Raw genomic sequence first — 13,947 nt, 5'->3', positions numbered from 1 at the left:
GATGAATGGATTAAGAAAATGTGGTGTATATATATATATATATATATATATATATATATATATATATGTATATATACAATGGAATATTATTCAGCCTTATGAAAGAAGGAACTCCTGCCATCTGTGACAACATGGATGGACCCTGAGGGCATTATGCCAAATGAAATAAGCCAGACAGAGAAAGAAAAATACTTACATGTGGAATTAAAAAAAATGTCAAACTCATAAAAACAGAGTAGAATGGTGGTTGCCAGGGGCAAGGATATAGGAGAAATGAGCTTGGTAAAAGAGTACAAACTTCTAGTTGTGAAATGAATAATGTCTGAGGATCTAATGTACAGCATGGTGACTATAGTTGATAATACCGTATTGTGTAATTGAAATTTGCTAACAGAATAGAACTTGTGTTCTCACTGTACAAGAAAAGGTTAAATATGTATGATTATGGGTGTGTTAATTAACTTGATTAGGGGATCCTTTCACAATGTATACATAAATCATCATGTTGTTTACTTTATGTATATTATAATTTTTTTCTCAATTATACCTCAATAAAGCTGGAAAAAAAAACCCCTAATAATATAAAAGTCATGCTCTCCTCCTTGAAACTCTTTTGTCCTTGGCTTCCAGCATATTGTGCTCTTTTTGCTTTCTTCTTCCTCGAATGTCTGTTACTTCTAAGCCTCCTTTCCTCCTTGTCGTCCAGATCTCCAATGTGGGAGAGTCCCAGGTCTTAGCCCTTAAATGTCTTCTCTTTTCTATCTGCTTAAACAAATTGGTGATCTCACACGGACACATGGCTTTAAATGATATCTGTATGCTATTGACCCCACATTTATCAGTTCAACCTGAACCTCTGTTCTGAACACCTGGCTCATATATCCAACTGCCTACTCATCTGTCCACTTCTGTCTATGAGCATCTAAAACTTAATCTAAAAGTGAGCTCTTATTTTCTTCCAAATCTGCTTCTCCCATAGTCTTCACCATTTCACTTAAGACAATTCCATTCTCCCAGTTGCACAGGCAAAAAACTTTATATTCATCTTAATTTCTTTCTTTCCCTCATACTCCGGATATTGCAAATAGTGCAAACTTGCAAATATCATAGGTTCTCATGAATGTATCCTAAATCGAAACGGTGCTCATCACCACCATGTCCACTCCCTCGTGCGTTGGTTCAAGCTACTATTACCCCTCTGCCTCTTATCCATTTCCACTACTCCTCTTTGACCCTTTCGACTTCTTTTTCATGACATTTTTATTTTCTTTGGTCAGTGCTTTATTTGTGTTGTTGAAAACTTGGTCACATTTTCATTTGAGTCTATTCTTCCTTAAACACTTGTTGCTATGCAGCCTCCCCAGGAGTTACGCAGATGTAATCTGAGACTAGCCCCGTTATATGGAGAGCAGGGAGAGATGGAAGAAAGAGGCAGCCCACTCCAGACTGGTAGGTGGCAAGGTTAATAAGCAAAGTAACTTACATAGAGGCTTGTCTTGGGTGGCTGAAGACAAGCAGATCTCCGCACCCACCCACCAGAATCTTAAAAGTTTATGTAGAGGCCTTAACTGGCTTCAGTCACGTGCCCAGTCCACATATTCTCATAATCACATTGCTATCTCAAGGCTGTATCCTTGGAGCAGCTTCTGGGTACAGGGAAGGCAAGAAGAATGAACATTCCAAGGACAGAGGGGTGGGAGGAGCCTCCAATTGCCCAGGTCCAGCTGGAAGGTCAACTGGCGGTCACATCTTCTTGATGACCTCCCCCAACAGCACCTTCTAATTTATTTCTCATTTCTGAGTTAATTGTGTCTTTTTCTTCCACTTCTTTTCTAGTTTCATTCCCCTCTTCATGTCTCTCATTTTTTTGGTTCATTTCTATTGTTAGTTTTTGAATTTCTAATTCAAGCTGATTTTTTGTATCCACAAATGCTTGTTTGGATATATTCCATTATTTCTGGAGTGTACACTTAACAGTTTTCTTCTGTTTTATGTTATCATTTTGGGGGAGTAGGTGAGATAAGAGGTGATTTTCTTAAATTGATTTGAATTTGCATGAATTTTCATGTCTTGAATTTCTGCAATAGCTCTCTAGGAACTTTTATTTCCTTTGCTGATTCTTATGTTTGGGGTGTTTTTAAGAGTCTTAGTTTATTTCTACCCTTTTCTGTCAGTTTAACAAGGTTCAGGGAGTATAGCAAGGGTTTTGTTTGTTTATTTCAGTGATGGGGAGCGGATTGGGACTTCTCTGATATTGTGGCATCCTTCAATCTTACAGGACCCTGAATTTTCTGCTTTTTCTTATTTTTTCCTCCATTACCCAGTTGCTGAAGGGCACTTCTTCCTTTTTGCCTTTTCCTCTCTCTCAGAAGCTACGAAACTGGAAGACTGTCCCTGAAAGTCATTCTTACCCTTCTAAATCCAAAGTGTCCCCTTAAATCACAGTTGCCCTTTATATGATACCTGGTTGTTTATATCATGCATCCTTTTACATCACTTCTCAGTGGAACTTGTACCCATCTACCCAGTCCTTTGTTCGTATTTTAAGATTCAAGGTGATTGCCCCAACTCTCCCTCTCCCCATAGCCAACATCCCTCCTGTCTCCCCTGCTGTTTTTCTTGGTTAGCTCTTACAGTTTCTGCATCCTGATGGTACCTCTGTCTTAAGACTTTCCCACCCCAATGTTAACAATCAGGAAATCCTTCCTGATTATTTAATTTCTCAAGCATCAAGCAGGTTTAATCACATTATGTTCCTTATATATATTCTTAATTTTTTCATGGATAACATCCCATTAAATTATTTGCTTACTTGGAGGTTTTCCTAGTAGAGAGGAATAGACCGTTTGGCCTTTGTATTAGTGTTGGTGTTCAGTTGCTGACCTAACAAATTACCACACACAGCAGCTTAAAACAGCACAAATTTATTACCTTACAGTTCTGAAGGACAGAAGTCCAACACCAGTCTCACCAGACAAAAGTTAAGGTGTTGACAAGGCTGCATTCGTTTCTGGAAACCAGGGATGAATGCACTTCTGGGCTTGTTGGGGTTGTTGGCCAAATTCAATCCCACACTCAGTAGGAGCTATTGTCAAAATGTTTGTGTAATAAATCTGCCTACATGTAGAGAAACAGTGTAGAGCTCCATATGATTTTAGACTCAGTCTTAGATAACCACAGCACTGGCAATATTTTCATATTCCAACAAATAGCCCTCCTCTTTCACGGTCCCCTTCCCACTCCCAAGCACCTTATGATTGTCGCATCGAAAGGAAGTGCTTTTAGGCCTTAAGAGAACATGACAAAGGTGAAAGCTCTTGACACCACCTCTTCCTCAATAAGTTCCCTGTTTCATACTTGTCTTTGTGTGATGCTTACAAGGTGTGCTTCAAGTATTCTGTTGGTATCTATTCAGAATTCCACAGATTGGACAGTAGTCCATCCTGAGGCTACCTTTCCATCACAGAAATGCACTTATTCTCCAGCTGGGCTTCAGGGTAGTTGCAAAGGATCGTTTTTAATCTTGCTTTCTTGTAATCTTTTAACATCCTGTTTCCATCTCCGCAACACACACATCATGCCATCGTTTTCAAACTATTTATAAGTGTTGATTTGCATTTTTTCTGATTTTCTCTGAATTGTTTTAAGCTCTGGCGTCATTTACTAACCTCCATGTTAAAGAATTTTGCAACAAATTCTCATCAGACTAAAGAGCAGCACATTTGATGGTTCTGTCATTTGCTGCTATTTGTCATTTGTTACTTTGGACAATAGGCAGGAGCAATTTTCTCTTTGGCCACGTCTGAAAGCCTAACCTTATGCCTGCAATTCACAAAAGGAGAGAAGTAGCAGAATAAGGTATTCTAGTTTGAATCCAAATGTATTGGCCTTCTGTTAAATTAAGGAAAATAATTATGATTATGTGTATAAAAGATGGAAGAAAGTTAGGTAGTAACTCATTTCCCTGGCCCTAAATTGACCTTTTCTAAGATTCTATTGCCATATCTCTATAGAAAATAAAAATCTGATCAAGTGTTTATCACACATAGAAGCAAAGGGAATTTATACACGACTTCCATTTTGGCACAAATACCACTAATGAGGTTAAAAGAAAAAGACAGCTTAATAAAAATAAGAAAGCTTTTGAATGGGAGATATTTTAGAATTACTGAAGTTCAGCAGAGAACCATATTAATATTTCTCCCTTCCCATTCCTAGCCAAAGATCTCCTATATCTAGATAAGCCAGCTGTGAATAGCAAAAGTTATCATCTCAAATATCAAAACTTAAACGGGGATGAATAGAGACTTCAAAACATCTAGCAAGTCACGGCTCCCCAAATTATCTGCATTTGCTTCTAGAATGTGTCTTAAGTTTCTGGGAATTAACTGCAAATCACAGCTACTTACCTGTCCCATATTTCCATATCCAAGTGCTGTGCTAGGCTCTGCAGTGACTAAATCAGTGTCTCCCACACTCCAATATCTTAAATATATTGGTTGGGAAGGGCAGACAAATCACTCAGTGATATATAGGAACTATGATAAATACACAGGGTGCTGCAGAAACATAGAGGAAAGATGTCAAATCCAAACATAGGTCTGAAGTTGCTAAACTGAGAAGGTATATTTGAAACAAGTTTTAAAGGAGTATCAGATGCGAGAGAATGTGGACGGGAGCAAGTGAGGGCACTTCAGGGAAAGGAAATAAACATAATTCCTACTTATACAAGAAAACTAGAAGTTACCTGTCTGGAAACTGTCAATCTTACCAATCTGACTTCAACAGCTAAACAGACACATTCTTTCCACCTTTGCTGATGCAAATGTTTAGGTTTTAACTGGCTTCTTGTCTTCCTATTACAGAGAATGTAAGAGAAAAAGAAAAGTCCATAAAATATCAACGAGGCCAACAAGGAGGTACCCAGTTCTCAAGAATGAAAGCATTGTCAAAATGTGTATTTAAATAGCTCTATAAATTTCAAATGGCAATGAGAGATCTTTGTATCCTCTAAGCAATAGTTTGCATGGGGAGACATTTTTCTTCCTTTCCAGCAAAGCATGTGTTTAAGAAGACTTCAATAAATATGAAAACAATATTTGTCACCAAATCATAGCAAATCAGCACAGAACGTAAGAAAGAATAAAATATACTTAAAAATTACTTATTTTGCTGAAGACAAAGCAGGATTAATTTATCCACACTTTCCTAAGATTATTTTAAAAAACCAGATCCAGTGAGGACTGAATACAATAATTTATTATTTCCACACAAAACTACTCTTGCCTGCATCTTACAATAAATTACATGAAAATGATTCACTGCTATTTTTCATTCTGCTGTATGATTTTGGCTGATAGCCTATTTTCTGTGTATGTGATGAAAATTTTTTCACTCTTTCAAATATAGCTCATTTTGTATCACTTGACTTTTATGTCATTATCTTAAGATCTAAATTTAGTCAAAGTAATAAAGCTTGAATTTAATCACTTATTCAGTTGGCATTTATTAAGGGTCTGCTGTGTAAAGACCTCTTATGATTCCAAGAAATATAGCCATTCTCTCCCCAGAATTCTGTAAAGAAAGGACGGAAGGGAACTCAGGGAGGAGCCACCCATCCTGGACTCTCCCTGGTCGTCACTTTCCCTACAATCAATAAACCCATTTGTCTCATCATTCACTCATTTAGTTTAGTCTCTCTTCTCCATTTGTCTTGTTATTCTCAAACACATTTCAATTTTTCTTTTGGAAGTTAACCGAATTTCTTCATTTAGCTAAATCCTATACAGAATGAAAACATTATTTGGGTGTCTGTTCTAGAGAAAAAGTTATTTACCTGAATTAATGATTTAAGCATAGCTGCAAGTTATCCGAAAAAGACATCTTAATGAAAAAGCACTTACACCATGAAGAGGAAAACAGAAAACGTTGTAGAACATTTTTATGCCTTTATTCCTCCATAAAGAACTTTAATTATTTGCACACTCTGTGTAGACTAGGGTAGAAGTTTGAAAGATAAAAGACAAAAAGGCGCTGAGTCTATGGGAAAATAAATATTTAAAAATGCAACGGCTCAGATTTTTGCATTTGTGTTTAATCTCCTCAGTTCTGTAAAAGTAAAATATGGAAAGGTGAAAGATGGGAGATAATTCAGAGGAAGACACTAGTTAAATAATGATGGGATGAAATAAATTAGCATGCAGTAAAAGATTAAAGGACTTCAATACATAGAGTTTGCCTAAGAAAGAACAAATAAAAAGCATAGCTATAGTTATTTGAAAGGTGACTATCAAAAACAGATTTAAAACAAACAAAGCCTTGTCTAATACTCAAACAAATTCAGCTTGTCTGCAGCAAAACTGTTAGATCAAGTTTGCAGATAACAAAGGTTAATGCTTCTGAGATGAAGGTTTGGGGCTGATCTAATGGAACTGAATCCTGCAAAACCGGGAAGAGAATGCAGAGAGTGCTGACTGTGTCTCTGATTTCCTTACATGAACTCAGGGCCATCAGTAGCTGTGCACAGGATGTCACTGTCACTGCCCTCACTGTGCCCTTCCATCTCAGTCCCTGGCCACCCTCCTCAGCCCAGCCTGGTCCTCCAACAAACTCAAACAGGCACACACACATACTCTCAGAATACCTTAACACACTCGTACACACTGACACACACCCCACACACGCAGACACACTCACTCATACACTGACACACTTGTACAGTCACACACTCACAAATAACTTCACACACTCACATATACATACTGTCATACATTCGTGTACACTGATACACACTGACATTCACTCGTAGACACTCTCACACTAATAGACACATACACTGTCACACACACACACAGATTCCCATTCTCACACTCACACACAAACACACACTGATACACACACACGCCCTCCCCTTCTTCCTGCTTGTCTTGTGGGTCCCTAATCAGGTTCCTTCCATGCTGCGCTGCCTGTGCCATGGCTCCCAGTTCCTACAGGCTCATCCGGCAGCCCTCCAGGTACCACAGACCAAACTCACTGCCCAGCCCACTGGACTCTAAAAGATAATTGAGAACAGAAACTGTGTTTTTCATATAACTTCCTAGCATAGTCCCTGGCTTACAGTGAGTTCACAGTAAATGTTTATTAAAATAGAAATGAACCCTTGATGAAACCCGAATTACAGGGATGTTTCTCTCCTCCTCCCTGCCCTTTTCTCCCTCCTTCTTTCTTTCTGAAATAGTTCACAGTTCAGTCTTTAGTGTGACTATATCTACTCTATTTTTCTTACTCTTGCTATTTCTGTTCCTATATGCTACTGCACTGTTAAAATGCTGAAGCATTGCGATGCTCAGGACTGGCTGCAAAAGACATCTTTACCTGCTGGTGGACGCCCATGAACACCTCTCCTTGCTGTGATGGGAGACCTCCCTGGCTCTGGCCTTTAAGAAAGGCCACGTTGAATTCTACTTGAAGGGGTCGGCTCTAGCTTCCTAGAAGCCCTTTCCTGCATAGTTGTTTTTTTTGTCTCATTAAATCCTAGGACAAGAGTTACTAGAAAGAGTGAGTGACATATCTCTTTAACCTCGGGGAATGCACTGACTTGGTATTTAAAGGGAACGTTGACACAAAAGTGTTTTGTCATATTTAACATTCTTATTTTTACTTGAAACAGCATATTAGCTATTCTCATCTCCATGCATGGAGAACTGGAAATACTCTCAGGTGGAGTCGTGCCAATGAGATGTTAATTGTATGTGCTTTTACTGATAATTTTAAGTTGTAGAGTCTTGAGAAATATTTGAAACATTAAAATTTAAAACAGAAAAATATATTGTGTCAACAGAAATGTCAAGGATTTCTAGAGACACAGCATGGAAATTGGCTTACGATTTTGATTTGTTGTTAGAAAAGCTTTCAAAACTTTTATAAATTTTATACATCAAAACTCATATATCTAATGACAGTTATTTTCAATGTATGCTGTTGTTGGTCCTGTAAAATTTTTCTGTGAAGGCTGGCACTCCTTCCCTAGAAGAAAAAAGGGTTTTTTTAGAGATCTGTGAGCCTTGGCAAGTGCCCCTTTATTATATTAGTGGCCATGTGACTAGAGAGGATGATTTTCTAGTTTCCTGAGGAAATGCCTGAGCAGCCAGACCCAGCCTCTGACTGCACCTGAGCAAGCAGCCAGGCTCATGTGAGAGTCTACTTTCTCCTTGACTTACATAGATGGTGTGTCTCGTACTACTGAGAGGATGGTCCCTGAAACAGGAAAACTGAAGCTTTAGTAAAGCCAGCCCTGGTGGTCTGGTGCTCTCACCCGGGTTTCTTTCCGCATCAGGGAACCACACTATCTGTCTGTTGGTTGTCATCTGTAGTGGCTGCATGTTGCTGTGATGCTGAAAGCAATGCCACCGGTATTTCAAATACTAGCAGGGTCACCTGTGGTGGAGAAATGTCGGTGGAGCTTCCAGCCTAGACAGACTAGGAAGAAAGACCTGGCCACCCACTTCCGAAAATATTGGCCAGGAAAATCCTGCAAATAGCAGCAGAGCATTGTCTGATACAGCGCCTGAAAGGGAGAGGATGGTGCGAAAAGACCAGGCAGGCTTCCACTCTGCTGTACAGGGTCACGAGGAGTGGGACTCCACTGAGGCACTAACAATAACAACCTTTTGCAAGGAAAATACCTTTCCTGATTACTATTCCTGGGAACTATTATTTTCATTAGAATAGTAGCCTGTAGGAAACTGCATGCTCTTTTTCTTTATTTTCTAACAATATTTTGTGGTCTAGATAAAACTGAAGATAAATGACAAATTTGGCTTGACATCTCATTGATCAAACCTATTTTTGTTGCTTAGGCCGTGTGACTAATGCAGGAAGGAAACGTTATCCGGGTTTGATGGTGTTGACCGTTGGGCAGAGCACTTGGTATTCAGATCCCTGGAGTCAAGAAAGCCTGTCACAGATAATTTTTATGGAGAGCTTAAATGTCAAAGCAAAGATTAGAATGTCATCCACAGAGAGAAACAACAAATTTGAGGGAAATCTATGTTAAACAGTTCTAGTACAGATTTATGCTACATGGAAAAGTCAGACATTTCTCTGGGCAGGTGTCAATAGAAGGTTCTTATTCCACCTTCCCTGCAGCAATTTTGGAGCAGCTTGGCCCCAAATTTTCAACCTCATACTCTTTTTCAGATCTCTGCATGTTAAAATCGCTGGAAGACCTGGGTTCCACTTCGGTCTTGGTGCTGACCAATGATGTGACATGGGACCCTCACCCTTGGCCACCTCACCTCACCATATAATCAACCATTTGATTATATTAGAATCAAATTCATTCATGTTCGTGAAAGCAGTAGATACTACAAGATTCTGTACAGGTGTGAGATGTTCTAATGTTTCAAGCAAAAGAAACCTTGTGACTATAAGGAAGTTGGGAGGTAATGAAAGTAAAAAGAAAATGATCTAATCAATTTCTTAGATAATTGGAGTTTCTAAAGGGGAAAGGATATTACTTTTAATATCTTATCTCTAATTTTTTTGTAAAGTAAGAGTAGCCCACTTTTGATGTTTACAAAAGAAAAGCTATCACATTCTCATGGTAATTTATGCTTCACTGCAATTCAGAATGACTTGGGGATCAGACTTTCGACCCACACACGTCTAAGTCACCTTGAGGAAAACATTCATTTATTCAATATAGTCTGACGTTTTTCAACTATTTGTTTGTATATTTTTATTTTATATTTAATTAATTTTTCTAAGTAATTTCCCTTCAAAAATTAAATCAATCTAAAATATACTAGGTAGTAAACAAATATTCTCAGACTATTGTTTGTAAATAAGATAAAGTAAAGTACTTTGGAATAACTTTAAATCACTTTAAATATAATGTTCTAAAGTCAAGCCATGGGAAATAATTGTGGGGATTTTTTTTTTTACCTCTTGAATATAGTTTTTTTGTTTTGAAGTATATGTTTAACTCTTACCACTTACCTGGGAAAAAGGTTCAGGAAGCACCCCTCCTCCATCATTCCTGGGCAGCATGGCTTGACGTGGATGCTGTGTGCTCCTTTTCAGAGCTGGAGGCTGAGGAGTGGTGCAAACATCTCTGCATGGAGTGTCTGGGGACCAGACTGAACGACATCAGCCTTGGGGAGCCGGATCTCCTGGCGGCAGGAGTGCAGCGGGAACAGAATGGTACGTATGCTTTGCCTTCCTTCGTTCTAAAGTGCACTCATCATTGTAGAACTTTGAAATCGGAAAGGCCCTCAGAAATGTTTCAGCCCAATCATTTTTAAAGGAAAGCAAACTGACCAATCTGATCAGTTGTGAAGAGACTTTCCCAAGATTGCGTAGCAACTAGAGAAAATACTACAGTACAACCCAGGTCTCCTGATGTTTCCCTCTGTGACATTGCCCCTTATTTAAATAAGTAACTGATGAGTTGACTCATTATATGTAAGGTTTTGAAGGTACAACATGCATACATTTTCTTCTTTGAGATCTGTTACTGACTTAGAGTCTAAATTAAATTTGATTTATCATGTTATTTATCAATAGATTTTAGGGAGTTTGGCTAATGGTATGTGTTCGCTCAGGCTGTCATAATAAAATACCATAGACTGAGTGGCTTGAACAACAGGAATTAATTTCTCACAGTTCTGGGGGCTGGAAGTCCAAGATTAAGGTATCAGCAGGGCCGATGTTGTGTGGGACCCTCTTTTTGGCTTGCAGACAGCTGCCTTCTTGCCGTGTCCCCTCAAGGCTGAGAGAGGAAGAAAGAGCAAGGTCTCCCACGACTTATAAGGACATTAATCCCATTATGAGGGACACGGCCTCATGACTTCATCTAAACTTAATTACTCCCAAAGACTCCATCTCTAAATACTATCACTTTGGGGGTTGGGGCTCCAACATGTGAATTTTAGGGGGAACCCAATTCAGTCCAAAGCATACTATAAACCAGAAAGTGCAGTGTTTCAAATCTCAGATTATAACAAAATTGAGCTTTATGTGACACACTATTTACTTATTACACCGTTCTCTAATTTGACAGGCATTTCTGATGTTTCTTGAGAATTTATGCTGCATGTTCTTCAGCAGCACCTCTAAATAATGAAATCAAAGTAATGTAGTGAGCTCCTTTTTCTCATTTTTTAAAATAATTATCATCATCGACAGATGATACAGTAATATGAACATAGAAACTTTTCAGTTTTGCCAATTTTTTTTTTACTTTATTTTTTTTCCTTTTTCTCCTCAAAGCCCCCCAGTGCATAGTTGTATATTCTTCATTGTGGGTCCTTCTAGTTGTGGCATGTGGGACGCTGCCTCAGCGTGGTTTGATGAGCAGTGCCATGTCCGCGCACAGGATTCGAACCAACGAAACACTGGGCTGCCTGCAGCGGAGCGTGCGAACTTAACCACTCGGCCACGGGGCCAGCCCCCTAGTTTTGCCAATTTTTGATGGCTATTCTTTTTGGAAAGGTTGAAGAATATTGGTGAAGCTTGACACAAATTATTAAAAAGAAATTCTGGAATTACCTGTGGTTTATAAATTAGACAGCACAGGTGCAAGTGCACCAGGATAGCACTTGAGGATAATGACGTTGTTATTACTAAGAATCTTCTAACAACCATCACTGTCTCGCAGCCCATTTAAAAACATGGTTTTTTGTTTATTGCTAAACTGAAAAAACAAGTTTTCCCCATTCATTGATCATGAACATATATGAGCACAAAATATTGCCCGTATTGACAGTTTCCAGAAAGTCACAAAGGCGTTTCTGTGGCAATTTTTCTAGCTTCTTTTTTCTATTTCAGCTCCTCTCCCACACTCTCTCAGATGTCATCTCTGATTTTTTTCTGAGAGCTGTGCTAAGTACAGAATGTCCATAATCATGCTGCTTAAAGTATGCTGCTCTTTCACAGTTTAAGAAAAGAAGGAAAAACCTCTTACTGATAAGCCTTCGTCAAGTACTACATAAAGCAATATGAAGAAAGCGAAGAAACTAGGCCTGTGGGTGGAAGCATCATTGTATCATTGTGCAGCTCATTTAGTGTGAATTGTATGCTTTTACTTTAAAAATTTGAGATTGCATATGGTTTCCATCCAAGTGGATAATGTACTCCTTTGGTTTATTGTAATTTTTATTTCTAATTTGATAATAGTGTCAAAGAAATTTGCCTAGAATGTAAAGAGAAATTTGTAATATAAATTTTTTAGGATAGAACAAACATAGAATTAAATGCCAGAGCTACATAAAAAGAACAAGTGGAGACAGCCTGCCAAGTAAACTTTTCAGGCCACGATTTGAGTGCAGGCTACTCCCCTTAATTAGCTCCCCTTAATTAACCAGTCACTAACTCTCTTCTGATTTCAGTTTCCTAATGTATGAAAATGAACTCATACCTACTCATGGTGCTGTCATGATGGTTAAATGAGATCATATAAAATAAAGAGTAACTCTCGTGCTTAGCTCAATTTTTTTTAAAAAAGTACAAGTTTTTTGTTAAGCACAAGTAAAAAGAGAAAAATCAAAAAATAATTCCTGCATATATTTTAGAGAAGACCTGAAAGTATAACAACATCCAATGCCATAAATTCTTTTCTTAGGTTTATTTTGTTTAATAATCCTGTCTTCTTAGAACGGGGTAAATGTGCTTTTAAAAATATATTTTAAAAGTTTATGAGTAATTATTTAGTTAGAGAGGGTAGCATTTGGTTCATTTGATGATCTCTTAGAAGTACATGGTACACTGGAAGGAAATCAGCAGTCTTACTTAAACACACACGTGCACACACTCGTGATCACTAAGACTCTTTAGTGTTGAGCATTAAAAGGAAAATTCTTGGATGGAAGTATTTCCTTTCTCCAGGAATCATCTCCAACTTGGGTGAATCTCTCTCTGAGTACCAAGGTCATGGACATAGCCGTTACTCTGGGCTCTTGGAGTCTGCAGACACTTTCTTTAAAGTGCTTCCTCCAGTCCAGATAATAACCCCTTTCCTCTGTTCCTCTTGGCTCATTGAGGGCTAGCTAAAAGATTTTTAAATAGTCATTCATACCATAGGAGAACACAAAAAGAATAAATCTCAACAGAAGGTCAAGATTGCAGACTCTGCTATTGCTAACTCAAAAATTCCGCTATATATATGTGTACATGCTGCCTGGGAGAGAAACACACTCACACACACACACACACCCCCTCACAGGCGCAATTTGTTACTTTCATACCCTGACTTTCTCACTTCCTATCAACAGACTTCTCCTGTAAATATGATCATTCCATTCTAGGGTCCCCCCTGAAATAACTACCACTAGTCTGTAAAATCTCATGGTAAAGACTACGAATGCCATTTAGCCAACTTGAACCCTCTCCCTTGGGCCCCACGATTGCTTTAGTGACACACATCTTCCTTAGACAGTATACCCATTCATTTGACTATGTGTAGGGAAAGTATTTGTTGTTCTAACTCGCTAATTAAAGCCTTCTAAAAACAATGTTCTCTTTTACAGCAGTCCTTTCATGGCTTTGCATCACTATTCCAGTCTCTCCAAGTATGACATCTCTTAAATAAAATCCTTAACTTCCTAATACATGTTTGAAGTTGTTAATATATACAAATTGGGATAAACTCTTTATGAAATCTTTGTCATTACAGATTCAGGGGTTTTTTTTAATTATATAATTTATTCTTCATCAGAAACATTATTTTGCTGTTTATCAATGATATGCTTGAATTTAGTTTGAAATTTCTCCTATGAGATGAGAGACATATGCATGCAGAATTGATGTCACTGATTACATTATTGTGGCTTGTGGTATCCTGTCATCGAGGAGGCACACACTGCCAGTCTTGACCACAGCATTTGTTTTGAAATATTTCTGTTTCTCCTCTAGTGTTTTTCTGACTCTTCAGACAGCTTTGTCTGATTT

General features: G+C 38.3%; 1 protein-coding gene across 2 annotated transcripts in view; it reads left to right on the top strand.

Annotated features, from left to right (window-relative positions):
• The window catches only part of DOK6 (docking protein 6), a 407,036-nt gene that overhangs the window by 219,714 nt on the left and 173,375 nt on the right, over positions 1-13,947 (top strand). The window contains exons 2-3 of one of the 2 annotated variants that reach the window (XM_044774858.2): positions 9,199-9,383; positions 10,084-10,203. In XM_044774858.2, coding sequence (XP_044630793.1) covers positions 9,269-9,383; positions 10,084-10,203 — 235 coding nt within the window. In that variant the 5' untranslated portion in view covers positions 9,199-9,268. The remainder of the gene's footprint in view (positions 1-9,198; positions 9,384-10,083; positions 10,204-13,947) is intronic. The other variant, XM_044774853.2, reaches the window with a different exon arrangement.

Source organism: Equus asinus, chromosome 7 (genome assembly GCF_041296235.1).
Source record: "Equus asinus isolate D_3611 breed Donkey chromosome 7, EquAss-T2T_v2, whole genome shotgun sequence".
Classification (NCBI taxonomy): Eukaryota; Metazoa; Chordata; class Mammalia; order Perissodactyla; family Equidae; genus Equus; species Equus asinus.
This window is presented reverse-complemented; position numbering and strand designations above follow the sequence as displayed.